At 36.0% G+C, this 14216-nt stretch overlaps 1 protein-coding gene across 1 annotated transcript; it reads left to right on the top strand.

Moving 5' to 3' along the window:
* Positions 1-10805: 10805 nt before the first annotated feature.
* On the top strand, positions 10806-13921 carry LOC104512480 (protein unc-13 homolog C-like; the record flags this gene model as incomplete). The annotated part of the gene is made up of 1 exon (XM_010155470.1): positions 10806-13921. A coding segment is annotated over exon 1 (2956 nt), but the record flags the coding sequence as incomplete, so codon positions are not given.
* Positions 13922-14216: the final 295 nt, after the last annotated feature.

The following is a 14216-nucleotide window of genomic DNA, read 5'->3' as shown; positions in this document are numbered from 1 at the left end:
TTATTGGAGGCTGGCATTGCACACCTTTTCAAGATGCACAGTAGTTTCATTCCAGTCATTGGCTTTCCAGTATCTGGGCTACCAGGACTCTGAGATTTTTAGCTAAGGTGCAGAATGAAAACCTCTGCTCATATATTTCCTGTAAAAAGCTCTTAACATTATATCTATGTGAGAATCATGTTAACAGAGGTACAGCCTAACTGTTGTGAAGATGGCTTTGGGTAACTCCAGTTGCAAGTAATTAGTATGTATTTATACACAAACCTAGATTCTTGATTGGTCAGTATAATTACAAGCAGAAGTCAGCATTTTGCTGGCTCAGGCAAGTTCTACATAGGGTTTTAATTCCAGGGTAGATGTCATATTGAGTTCTGAAGGTCTTTGGGTTTTTTGTTTGTTTGTTGATTTGGTTTTGGTTTTCCTTCCTAATTATCCCTTGAATGATACATTTGGCAGAGCATAATTCCCTGCTTATGCTGGTCTATCAAATAAGTGGCTTCAAACTGAAACACTGAACATCTGGTAATATAACATTTGGTATAAACAGAGTCAATACTTAGGAACTTGCTTGAAGATGACATTAATCTAAGTGTTATGAGTTAACATTGTTTGCAAACAAGTTTTTTTATTAAATGACAAAACCTTATAATTTTGCAAAACATTCCCAAGTTTACTGTCTGTAGGCTCAAGACGTTTTACTTAATAAAACCCCAATTTATTTCTGTTTTAGATGTGTATCTACTGTGAGTGGGCATGCCTGGTAAGGCTGCCTGATTTTTTTTTTTTTTTAAATCCTTACATCAACAGTCGTGTTGATCCTGAGAGGCATTCTCGTTACATCTCATGTAATTAAGGACTATATCACTGTACATTGGTATCAGTGGAGTGTTTCCTATTGTGCACTTCTATAAAAGTTTTATTGTATTAGTTATTGGCATGCAGTGTGGCAGATTTGAACCATCAGTTTGAGTTTAGACAGAATAGTAAGTAATTGCCACAGGCTAGTAACTACAATAAGATTTGAATAATGAAGCATTCATTCATCTGGTTCTTAACTATAAATCTAATTAATGAGTATTTCTAGGTTGCGTTCATTTCAAGACATAATAAAATGATTGTCCGTAATTATTTTTACAGTGATATACAAAAAAAAGCCCCAAACCAAAATATTATATACCACAGTATGTAAGAGATTGTATTTTAGAGCTGTTCCATTTAGAAACTGTACATAAAAGGCATTGTATCCCAAGATCACACTACTAACAATAACACGAGGATAGCAGAAAGTGAAAGCTACAACCAATAATCTTTAAATGAGTATTACTAGAAACTGTTACATGCTTTTAAGTGCTGCCTTTTATTCAAGGTATCCCTAATACATTTTTGAAGTAAATATCTGAATTACAAGCTCCTCTGTTGCTAATGTGTCATCTGTTACCAGAAAGTCCAAAGTTTTGTTTATTATTCTACAGCAAACATACATAATTTACTAGCTAAAGACATATTAATTTGCATGGCATTTCAGTGCTGCTATCTCCCAGGATTAAAGGAGATAATAGCATAGCTCTGGTTTTACATAGGTATGCATGTTTTGTGAAACTTTTGCTCTTAGATTATGTCTATACTTTGTACATAGAATGGTTCATTCTGGATGTATTTCTGTAGTTCTTCATGTGTCAGAGTTTTAAATATCTTCTCAATACGTGTAAGGCTGAATGTGCCCTTACACCCACTGCTAAATCATTTGAAAACACACCCATCATATTCTGTACAGGATAATTTACTCACTGCAAGCACAATAATAACCCATTCTGCTCTCTGAATCCCAGTAAACAAGTGACTGAGTCTTGCTGTCTAGGTATTAATTGGGAACATGCAAAATACTTTTAATGGAAAACAGTGTGATATGCTGCTTATTTTCTGGAGCATCCTTAAATAATCATGGAATGATAATAGTTATGAATCTGCTCAGCAGATTCATTACCAAAAATGATCAGCTGTTGAGGAAAGCACTGCTGAAAGACCTAGCTGTACAGTTGTTTCTCTGGGTCATGTCAGACTGAGAAATAAAAGGTTAGGTGAAACATGGCCCTACCAGGCAAGATGTACTATCTCACGCTGTTATCCTTGTGGCCACTGATGCACCTGCTAGCTCTCACGACATGCTGCGTGTGTAGTGGGTTCTCAATAAGCCTATTTTACTCTGTCTGTGAAGCAGAGGGGCTGCCTTCCACGCAGGAGGGCTGTGGCTATTGCAGCGAATACTGCATTCGGAAGCAGTGGCAGGAGAAAACGGCAACAGGCGAAGTTACTAGCATATAAAACACCAGGATGATTACAGCTTTCTCATGTTGATGTTGTATTTGGTCAGGAGTAGGACACTGCCTCCTGTTTTGCTCTTACAGAGGAGAAATAAAGCTGAGCTGCAGGATGAATTAGTAGCTAACATCGTGATTACTCTTAGCTGTTAGCACAAGTTGTAGGAGGGGAAAGAACAAAAACGGGAGAGGGAGTCAAAACCCCCCATTTAATGCTGCCTAGGGAATACGGTGGAATTTAGAACAGATACCGTTGCGGACTAACAGCACGCCTGAATGCACTTGAGTTGAATCACTGAGAAGCTGCCTGATGTTGTATTGTACCGTTTTGAGGCTGAAGGAAAAATGGCAAACTAGTAATGGAGTTGTGTACAGCATTTCTGCATGAATGGAAAATAATATAAAGATGGTGGTATGTAATTTACATTTTATTTTTAAGAAGAATTTAATCCAGGTATGTATCCTCTTTCTGTTTTTGTATCTAGTCTACATACGCTTTTCTGTTTCCTTTGTTCCCTTTCCTTATTTTCATTCTGAATGTACCTCCCACTGTCCTAGCTAATGCAATGCATTGATTTGTAACTGATTTGCTTTCTAATGCTATAATGTGGATGAAACTAACTGGGCTTGTGGACTTAAGAACCAACACTTCATTAAAAAGTGGGGGGGTTATTTTGTAATGTTGGTGAGTTCACAGTATGAGTTGAGTAAGGCAGTATACTATTTGATTTCAGAATGAGTTGAAACATTTTAATTTTTATAAAAAGATAAATAATTTAGATATATGAATACATGGTGAAGATGTAGTAGGTGTTGCTTATCTCTGCCATTACTTTTTTCCTGGTTCATGGTAGGATTAGTAATAAATTGAGCTTTACAGATGCTTATGTATTTCTGGGTCTTGATTAATCTTCAAGATGAACACCCTGCACCTTCCTTTTGAAGAGGCAGCTTGGTCAGAATACATGCTTGATTCTGTTCCACAGCTAAACCTATGTGTTAGAATACCATCTCTCATGTACTTCCCCCAATCCACAACCTAAAAAAACCCCATAGCTATTTAATACTTCTTTTCCATCCTTTTGGGTTCAAGAAGATATCAGTATTGTGCCTCCTGCAATTCCAGAGATCAAGTAATAGTAACTGAAACTAATTTCTTACTATGAAATTGATGGTTCATTTTGCTTTAAGACGAAAAATCATGCAGATACAAAAATCTGACTGTATTAACCCCCAACTTTCTTCAGTCACCTGACTCCTATAGCAATTTTTGTCTTATTATTAACATATTCTTTCAACAGACTACTGGTTGTATGAAATGAGTGAAATGGAACCTAAAGCTATGTGCCCTTAAACTAAGGACACTTATAGTTGTCATATAATGGCCAGGTCTAGTAAAAATGTATTGAAAGCATTTAAAACATTAAAAATAATGTTCGGCTGATTGTTCAGTAGTTCTGAAATCTCCTAAAACATTCTCTTGTGTTTCTAATTTGAATGCCACCCCATTTTAGGCAAGATTTTTTTTTTTATAACATGTTGATACAGAAAGAGTTAATATCAGTTCCAGCATCTTAATACTGATGTTAACTCTCAGCTGACAGGACTTCTTGTGCCTTAAAAGCATTAATTGCTGTAACACTTGTTTTCTGATCTGAAAAGAAACTCTGATCATAGTTGTAGTTATTTTTCACAGAGGAGGTGATACAATGCTTGTTTCCTGAATGAAGCTGTCTGTGATTATATAAAATAGGTGCCTTTTTTTAGTGTAATACACAACTACGATTTGGCAGTTGAAAACGTAAGGTTACTTGACACATTTGAGTGTTCTAAACATCATAATATTCTTACCATATAAATCAACATACTGAGGAAATGTGTTGAGGAAATGCTGTTGAGTTTAAAAGCATTAAGAAAAGTGAAAAGGAGTATTTAAGGTTACAACATTTTTGTTCATCAGAAGTTACTTTTGTCAAGGGTATTATGATAGAAATTATAGTTAACTCTCGCCTCAAAGACCTTTCACATAGAAAGAGGTCATGAGGTGAGATAAATGAGGGTTTTTTTAGTGGAATTTACACAACCTGAGGAGAGTTGTGTAAAGGTTTTCTGTTACTATATCATTTGTTTGTTCCTGCGGTGATGTCAGCACAACATTATCATAATGACTATATATTGTTGTGGAAACACTTAGGAAATCACAGGTGAAGTACTGGGATTCCAGAGTGTTATCAAGGAGAAGACTGATAGCTCAGAATATCTCCCCATTCATTAAATTATCAAGGAGAACTGAAAATTCCTAATGTTCTTTAACTATAGTGTTGTGAAAATCTAGGGAGAATGAAGTGGTGTATCAGAGTCTGCCTTGTGAGACCATTACAGTAAAGAAGAAGCTCTGAAGCATAAAAATTCTTTGGCACCTAAGAATGTTCTTGTACAGGTTATGTTTTTCTCATCTGTGTCGTTCAATTAGGTGGATAGCTCTAAAGCAGAGGTTCTTGCAGGTGAAAATCTAAGTTTCACTCCATAGTTGTCAGTATACTGCAGCAAAGGCAGGAGAGAATATTTTCTTACAGAATTTTTGCAGAAAATCTAAACATATGTTTAATATCTACCATTCTTATCAATGAATGTCATTTCAGGTGGTTAGCAAGCATGGCTCCTATCTCTGTGTACCTACTTATCCTAGTGTGTGGTGCTGTCACCACTAGCTGTAGTGGTCTGTGCTTGTGGCATTTTTCAAATGTAAATGTCAAAGATGACTGCTACCATTTCTCAGATGAAAGATATCTTTATGAAAACTGTCTGTTTCTACTTCTGTGTTCTACAAATGTCATGGAATTATTAGTTCAGCACATTTTGGATAATATTTAAAACCTTTTTGTGGGGGAAGGATGGAATCCAGAGGGTTTACAAGTATAATTTTGCCCATTTAAAGTTGTTCCCTTAATCTAAATATTTCATAGAGAATTTTTGTAGGTAGTTTACAAAAGAAATCCCTCCTAAAACCAACCAACAAAGCAAAGCAAACAAAAAAACCCAACCAAACAAAAAAAAAACCCCACAAATAAAATACCCAAGAAAAACTCACAAAAAACACAGCTCTCTAAAGTCATCTGTGTTGCACAGAGTGATGTAATGCACACATGGTCACAGGCTCCATGGTGTTCTCTGTCCAAAAGAGATCTAATTCAGGGCAGAGAATTGTCCATCCCAAGGCTCAGGCCAGTACAATTAGAGGATTAAAATTCTACAACTGGGATGAAAGTGAGGGATTTAAAAAAAATTTTTTTTTCTGATGGTTAAGATTATACAGGTAGTTTAAACTTGCAGAAAAGTTTGAAATGTTAGGATTATATGAGACTTTGTATACTCAGTATACTGTAAATATATCCTCTGCATATGTGTTATGCTTCAGTGTAAATTAAATCACTTGGGCTCTCAGGGTATAATGCTAGAAAGAAAACTAAATAAAAATATAGATGAAGTTAAGGACATAGCTGAGATTTAGACAAATGCATGTGGTGCTTTCTATTTTTTAAAGCCATTAAATTGGTTCTGATTATTCTGTAGTCTATATGGTCAATCTTTTGTATATCTGTAGTAGACTGACATAATAGCATGCATATAATAGTCTAACTTGTACGTAGAAGCTAATATGCCTGGTACTGACTTAGTAATACAATTATCCCCATATTGCCAGCAAATAACTTCGCTCTCTGGGTTTTCCATTCCTTTTGTAGGTTGCATTTGAATAGGAATGGACTGCTAAGTGGAATTATCCCTAAATCTTAGCAGCTTTTGAAGTGAAAGTATTGACTAAAAATAAGTTTATGTAGGACAGCATACATCATATATACAGCTGTAGAAGAGGGGAAAAGGACTCTTAGTTCGCTATTGCTGCCTTCTTTATACAGTAGAGTCAGGGTTTTTTTTTTTCTTTTTTTACTTTAAAGAGGTGAGGAAACAATTAGAAATGTTAAAGCAACAAGGTTAGTACATTTAGCCAAATAATAGTGAAGCTGTGTTCCAAATCACCTGCAGTCTTGTACCCCTTGTGTGCATTAATATATTCAAACACATTATATTAGGCTATCTACTGCTCTCCAAAGGGAGAATATTTTAACTTTAGGAATATGTTCAATAGCTTTTTACATTTAAGTATTCACCTATTATATTTGGCAAATCTCTGCCTTTGGTTTTTAGTTCTTGTCCAGGTCATTGTCTTTTCGGGACAATTTCTTCAATAGAACTTTCACATTTTTAATATAAATACCATACTAAGCAATTGTTTCTAAAACAATAGTGTTCTAAATGTCTTCAAAGATTTTATTAGTATTTCATATGTAATAAATTGGCAACTTTAGCCTCACAGTTGCTGTAACAAGACTTCTCAGAGAGAAATGTAAATACTACCAATACACACAAAGGTGTGGAGAATAGTGTAACTAAAAAAATAAGGAAAATAATTGCAAAAAAAGTGGTGGTGTTTTTTTTTTTTTTTCAACTCCTGCCTGTTTTCAATAGTAATTGCGGAAAAAATGTCTTCAACTCTCTGAAAAACAATCCTCTCTTTTTCCCATCGTGGTCATAGCGGTAGGGGAGCAGTGGAGATGACTTTTCTCTCCAGAATAATTACTCACCCTAGCTAGCTGGGAATTTCCATTTTTTTCTAAGCTGTCCTAAAGACAATGTGCTTCTATATATTACAAAGTCATTAAGTCACAAATAACTGTTAAACCACTGAGTTAATTCACTAATATACAAAGTTTTATATGCGGTTTCTGTTTCAGACACTGCTCTAAATCACAATGGGCCACAGTCAGTTTTAAGCGCTTGCATCTGTTGTTATCCTTAAACTTAAGTTGTATGCTGAAAGGACAGATAAGTCAAGTAAGAGAGATGAATGACCAGTCTTCCAGTATGAATTTAACTATTTAGATTGGATTCCATAATGTACTTGATGAGCATATGTACAAACTCTTCAGGATGGCAGGAGGCCCTGTGGGTTAAAACCCAAGTAGATTATAGTCTCTTTAGACTGGGGTTTGAAACAGAAGTTTGGTGGTTAATTGTATTGGTGACATTCCCCATAAACAGAAAGGCAACATTTTAAATGATGATTAGGTACATTAATAGCAGGGTCCATATGGAAATACCACCAGATAAATCAGTGTATATATAGTGAGCTTTCCAAATTATACTGGTGGATGATAGCAATTCTTCTTTTTAGTGAAAAGGAGAGAGTGCTGATAGCACTCCATCTTCTCATGTGAATGGTGGAGGTGCTCTTACGATAGGGCAGAGCTCTGCTGGTGAAAACTTGAGGAATTCCTGGAACAAAAAGTAATTATCTGAGAGAAAGCAGAAGTGCTTTCTTGCTGTTGGCCTTGTCTTTGACAGGGTCTGCAGGCAGTTCGTCTGCGTAGCCTGCGCAGTACTAAGATGAGTATCACTTTACCTTGAAAGCCTTACCAATAATACAGATTAAAAGTGTATTTTAGTGTATAAGAGAATTTAAGAGGAATATAAAGGAGCAGATAATTGTTCCAAATTAAATTCTTCTGAATTAGGTCATCTGAGATAATTGTCAGTATAATTCTGCTCTTAAACTAATGAAGAGTTTATAGAGTTTCCTGCTCTATAACCATCTAGCATAAAGTCTGTACTTTCCTGTTGTAACATTTCAACTTGATTCCTTATGCTTAGAATGTGTGAACTAGTTTGTGTTCAACTTTGTCATACAAATTAATTCAAAAAAGCAAAGTGGAAATAAAAAACAGGATCACGATGGTTTATTGGGAAACATGGACAAATCCAGAAAATCAGTGAATGATAACCTGCAGCTCATTCAAGTAAATAACTTAGTACTATGTGCTTCTCAAAAGACTATTCCTTATGTCCTACAGTTTTAACAGACACTGATTTAAAATGGTAAGAAAAACCTCATGCAAATCTTTACAAAAAGAAATGGATGGACCTATAATGCCTCAAACTCAATTCCCTGTGTAGATGTACAGCTTCAGACAACGAGTATTTGACAGGGCAGTGGTAGGCTATAAACTGATGAACAGGTCATATGACTAATATAGCTGACATGGAATGGAACTCGCATGACAGAACATAAATCTGCTCCATTTAGCAGATCTCTGTGTGTTTGTAACAGTACAACTTTTAATCTACAATGGTGTTGTCAGAAAATGGGTTTAAATAATTTGGGTAATGAATTTGCAGCTATTTCAATTATTTATGATAAAAGCATAGATTGGGCATTGGACAAAACATATATATGGCTGGCTATGAAATGAGGATCCTTCTGCAGAGAAAGATAAAACCTTATTTGAAATGAATGAAAATGTTCCAGATGCCAGTAACAACTTCATTATTTCTTGATGTTTTTTAGGCTAAGCCAGTAAACAAGCCTTTTAGCTGCTTTGTACATTGTTGATTTGAAGTCTTTTCAATGAGAAGAATGTCCAAGTCATCCAAATGAAGTTTTATATGAGGGCACTTAAAAAGCTGTGGTTGTGTGGGCAGAGGAGGCAGGCAGTCACACTTCAAGTCGTGTTTAACAAATGATTACAAACACTCAGTGTAAGAGCTGAATGGTTAGCAAGTGTTTCTACATCTAGGAACATGCCTTTAATATCGAGAAGTGTCCCAGGGTGGTGGTTCTATTAATATGTGAAAACAAGGCAGCCTTGACTCTACTAAGAGCTTTGCAATATTCTGAGATGCCTTAAAAATTTCACTCAGTTTACTGAGCATTCTTTTGCTTGCAAACGTTGCGTACTCTTAATACTCTGACTTCAGGCGTAAGTGTGGAAGAAAAAGAAGTCACAGGAGCTATGCTGATGCATACGTGTTAAAAATGGGATACGTTCCACAAATATTGCACCTTTTATAAAATAACAGGCTGCAACTTTGGTATGGATGAAGAATGTTGTCTATTCTTGTTCAGCTCACACTTGTGCTGTATCCCAGTTTTGTTATAAGTGGAAAAGTATTGTTTGTTTACATTCTCTGTTTCCAGGATTCCAGAAGCCAACCAGGCTTTTACCAGCTTTGCTTGGGCTCTGTTCCACGTGGTGCATTTTGCTGCTGCAGTAGGAATCAGTAGTTAGTGTATATTACTGACCATAATATGAATATATCAGTAAGGTCAGTGAAGACAAATTTTAGTCAAAAGAACCCAATCTTGAGGTGTGCGAGTGAACCAAAATGTTCCATAGAATGCCTTACTGTTTGCAGACAAGGAGGATAGTTAATATCCCATACTCCTCCTAAGACACCACAGAGTCAGTTTTAACTCTTCATATACCCTACATCTAAATAAATTTCTTATTCTGCCAAAGAATTTTTAGCAGGTTTACAAACTGAAATGCCACTTCTAAGCGCTACTTCTTTGTTGGACTTTTTTCTGAGCTATTTGTCTTGGTTTTATTCTGCAGCTATGAGGCTGGGAGGTGAATGATATGCTCTACAAAAAAAGCAGATTTATATATTTTAAATGCATTGACAACTTTTCTGTAGAATACTAGCTTTTATTTTATGCAATAGAGGCTTCCAAATACCTCATGAAATCTTCCATATTTTAGATCAAATTGCTTTCCTGTTGTAATGACAACTGGTTTTGTACTGAACTTATCATACTTGTTTCTCCTTCTTTCTCTTTTGTGTAGCTTTTTAATTTTTTTTCTGTGACGAGAACAATGTAAAACTTAGGAACCTGGATGAGAATGTGCCATCAGTTGCCCTGATTTTTCTGTTATTTTTCTTTTTTTCTTCTTAAAGAAGAGAAAACAACAAGGTATGCCTACTTTAAGTCCTGGCTTACCGTAACATGTGTTTTTCTGGTACAAAAGGAAAGCACCCGTTTCTCAAGCCATAGTCATGTGTATAATTCCGTCTCAAGGTACAACAATACTTCTTGGATACAATGCTGATTTGTTCCACAGAATCCCACCTTGCTCCAAAAGATGAACCAAGAGGGACCTTTCTACTTCTATTTTACTCACTAGTGACAACTGGTTTCCCTGTTGTTTTTTTGATCTCTGCTGTATACCATATGGATTTAAATTGAAATGTCATTACTCTGAAAGAAAGCAGACAGCAATAATACCAAATATCTCAGTTGAAGTCAGAGAATTAAACTGGACAAAGAAGACAGTAAATACATAGAGCTTATTCATTTATGTTAAAAATATTTGTCTAGAACTGCTTTCAGCTTCAAATGTTCATGAAAAATTATATTCAGATAATTATGGGGAAAGTATAAATAAAAACTGCTTTGTGTTTCCATTGTAACCCAGTTAAAACAACATCAGTATTATTGAAGGATAAGGTTTGTTTGGAAGCCATTTTAATGTCATTCCCTCCTTTTTAGACACTTCAAGAAGTCATGAGCAACAGAGTGAGATTTTGCAAGACATAAAAAACCCTCCAGGATTTGGTTTCGAACAAGCAGATGTGTTTGGGTTTTGTTTTTTTTTTTTTGGCTGTCAGCTGATACCGGTGCATCAGTAGCTTTTACATCTATTGTTTCTCTGTTAATGAAATCCTTGCTGATGATCCTGTTGGAGATACAAATACCTTTCTGGATCAAAAATTGTGTTTTGTGGCAACAGCTGAATATAAATTACACTCCATGGTTTCTTTCCTCTTAAAGAGCCTGATCTCATCTTACTTATATAAGATTTGCAAAGGAATGTTTACAAAGAAATCGGGAAATAGTACAAAAAGGAAAGAGAGTTGTCAGAGCAAAAAGGAACAAGACTTAACTCAGATTAGACAAACAAAGAATCCAAAATTTTCAAATACTTTAAAAAGCACTGTTAAGAAGATTGCTAAGTGTCCATCTGCTCGCAACTTGTCAACTGAAGAAGAGGAAAGTAATAGGGAATTTTCACTTTCTCCGACATTCAGTTACAGAGTTGCTATTGCCAATGGACTGCAAAAGCATATTTTTGTAATAAACAGTAATAATGAAGATATAGTTCAAGATTTGTCTTCAAATGACAGTTCATATTCTGAGTCATTAAGTGAAGTAAAAAGTAATAGCAAGAAAAACGAATACTTATCGCACACAATGCCTGTGAGGCGCAACAGAAAAAGCTTAAGCAGCCTTGCACCATCTGACGGAAGTTCTGATGGAGAACGCACTTTACACACACTGAAGCTGGGAGCTTTACGAAAACTAAGGAAATGGAAGAAGAGCCAAGAATGTGTCTCATCAGACTCAGAACTAAGTACGTGGAAGAAAACATGGGGCTTAAGAAGTAAATCTCTGGACAGAACTGGCCGTCACCAGAAATCAAATACTTTTGAACCTGGCTTTAGTTCGACAGGTTGTATTAGTCAAACCCATGATGTTATGGAAATGATCTTTAAAGAGCTTCAGGGAATAAGTCAAATTGAAACAGAACTCTCTGAATTAAGAGGGCATGTTAATGCTTTGAAACAATCCATTGATGAAATTTCTAGTAGCGTAGAAGTTGTACAAAATGAAATTGAACAGTTGCGAACTGGATTTGTACAGTCCAGAAGAGAAACTCGGGACATACATGACTACATTAAGCAGATAGGACATCCAGGAAACAAAGCAAGTCTTAGATTTCTAAATGTGCCTGAAGAGAGGCTTGAAAAAACTGAAAGCACAGTTTACAGAATATTAATAGATAAAATGGGGTTCTCAGAGGCACAAAGCACTATTAAAATTGAGTTTGCCCAAAGGCTGGGGCAGCAAAGAGACTGTCCAAATGCAAAGCCAAGACCTATTCTTGTTTACTTTGAGTCATCACAACAGAGGGATTTGATTTTAAAAAAGTCTTATAAACTTAAGGGAACTGGCATTGGAATTTCTACAGACATATTTTCCCATGACAAAAAGGAAAGAGGGCTACCTTCCTCCCAGACATATGAGAGTATGGATATGAAGCTTTTAACTGTGGAGACAAAAACTAAAATGCATGACTGGGAGTCACCTGACAGTGATAAAGACTTGGAATCGGATATAAATAAGAACAGTTACGCAAAGATATCTAAATCAGCGCTTCAAATAAAGGCAAGCACTACAAAGGGGAGTATTGAGTCTCCAAATGCTAAAGACCTTAACCAAACTCCTGACAATAGCACCTTTCCAAACAGCAGAAATTATGGCAACCAGTCACCAGAATTTAACAACATGGAAAAACAATCAAAGACTTATTATTCAGACATGAGTCCTCTATGGCATTTACAGAATGACTTTGCAACGCCAAAACTTAGCCGTTCAGAATCAGATTTTTCAAAACTATGTCAGTCCTACTCTGAGGACTTTTCAGAAAACCAATATTTTAGCAGAACAAATGGCAGTTCATTATTGTCTTCCTCCGATAGAGAACTTTGGCAGCGAAGGCAAGATGATTCTACAAACTGGTATGGCAGTTCCCAAGAACAGACTTTTGTCCAAGATACGCAACAGTATCCAGAGCAAAATGAAATAGAGAACACAGAAACTGTTGATAGCGGAGTAAGTAATGGAATAATATGTGCATCTGGAGACAGGAGTCACTACAGTGATTCTCAGCTTTCTTTACATGACGATCTTTCCCCATGGAAAGACTGGAATCAGTTGGACCATGCAGCAGATTTGGGCCTAGATGCATCCACACAGGAAGTTTTTGTGTATGATATGAGCAGCCCTTCAGATCAACAGACAGATTTTGTAAAGTGTGAAAGTTCTGACCTTCAGTATGATACAGAAAGCTACGATTTTACCCTTGATGGTACTTCTCCGTCATGTCCTGGCCTTGACAGCGAATCACAAAGCCAGTGGACCAGTCAATATGATGATTATCAGGAAACAAATTCTCTCTCCTCTTATCAGAATCAAAACAGATTGCCTATGATGTACCGAAGTCAGAGTGAACTACCAAGCGATGACTCGGAAGAAACGGCCTCAAAGTCGTGGCATAGCCGATTAAGCATAGATCTTTCTGATAAGACTTTCAGCTTTCCTAAATTTGGATCTACACTTCAACGTGCTAAGTCAGCTTTAGAAGTAGTCTGGAATAAAAGTACGCAAAGTTTAAGTGGGTATGAAGATAGTGGCTCATCTTTCATGGGAAGGTTTAGAACTTTGTCTCAGTCTACTGCAAATGAATCAAGTACAACCCTTGATTCTGACGTTTATGCTGAGCCTTATTGCTATAAAGCAGAGTATGAGGAAGACCTAATTGAACCACCTGGTGAGAATGAAACAGACTATGTAGAAGTAATGGAACAAGTCCTTGCTAAACTAGAAAACAGAACTACTAGTAGTGAAACTAGTGAACAGGTTCAAGAATACGAACTGGGGCAGCCTTCATATGAAACTCCATATGCAATACTGCCAGAGGAGCAATATGACACGCAGTTTGATAATGTGGTCAGTGAAGAGATACTGGAAGCTGAAAGCAACGTGGCTACTGACGTAGAAGTAAGGGAAGATGAAAATCAGAATGTCCCAGAGATGCTTATTGAAACTCCAAAGAAAAAAAGAATACGACCATCATTTAAAGAAGCTGCTTTAAAGGCATACAAGAAACAAATTAATGATTTGGAAGAGAAGATCCTTGCTGGAGGTAATCGTATTTTAATATTGTATTCTAAGTAAAATGTTTTTCTTACTAGATTTGGACATAAATATCTGTGTGGTACCTGATCCTGCTTCCATTCAATTTGGTGATACTAATTCTGCTTATATCTGGTTTTGTTCATAGGGTGAAATAGTCCTATGGAACTTAAAAGGCTAAAACAAGTTTGTTGTGAAGGAATTTTCTGAATATGTTTAGTCAAACATGTTTATAAGAAATTGCATTTCTTTCAATTTCAGTAATTTAAAACTTAAAGTTCATAAGATTTAAATGTTATGAAAAG

Source organism: Eurypyga helias, unplaced genomic scaffold (genome assembly GCF_000690775.1).
Source record: "Eurypyga helias isolate BGI_N326 unplaced genomic scaffold, ASM69077v1 scaffold37007, whole genome shotgun sequence".
In the NCBI taxonomy this organism is placed as follows: domain Eukaryota; kingdom Metazoa; phylum Chordata; class Aves; order Eurypygiformes; family Eurypygidae; genus Eurypyga; species Eurypyga helias.
The sequence above is the reverse complement of the archived record's forward strand: the minus strand, read 5'-3'. Positions and strand labels throughout refer to the sequence as shown.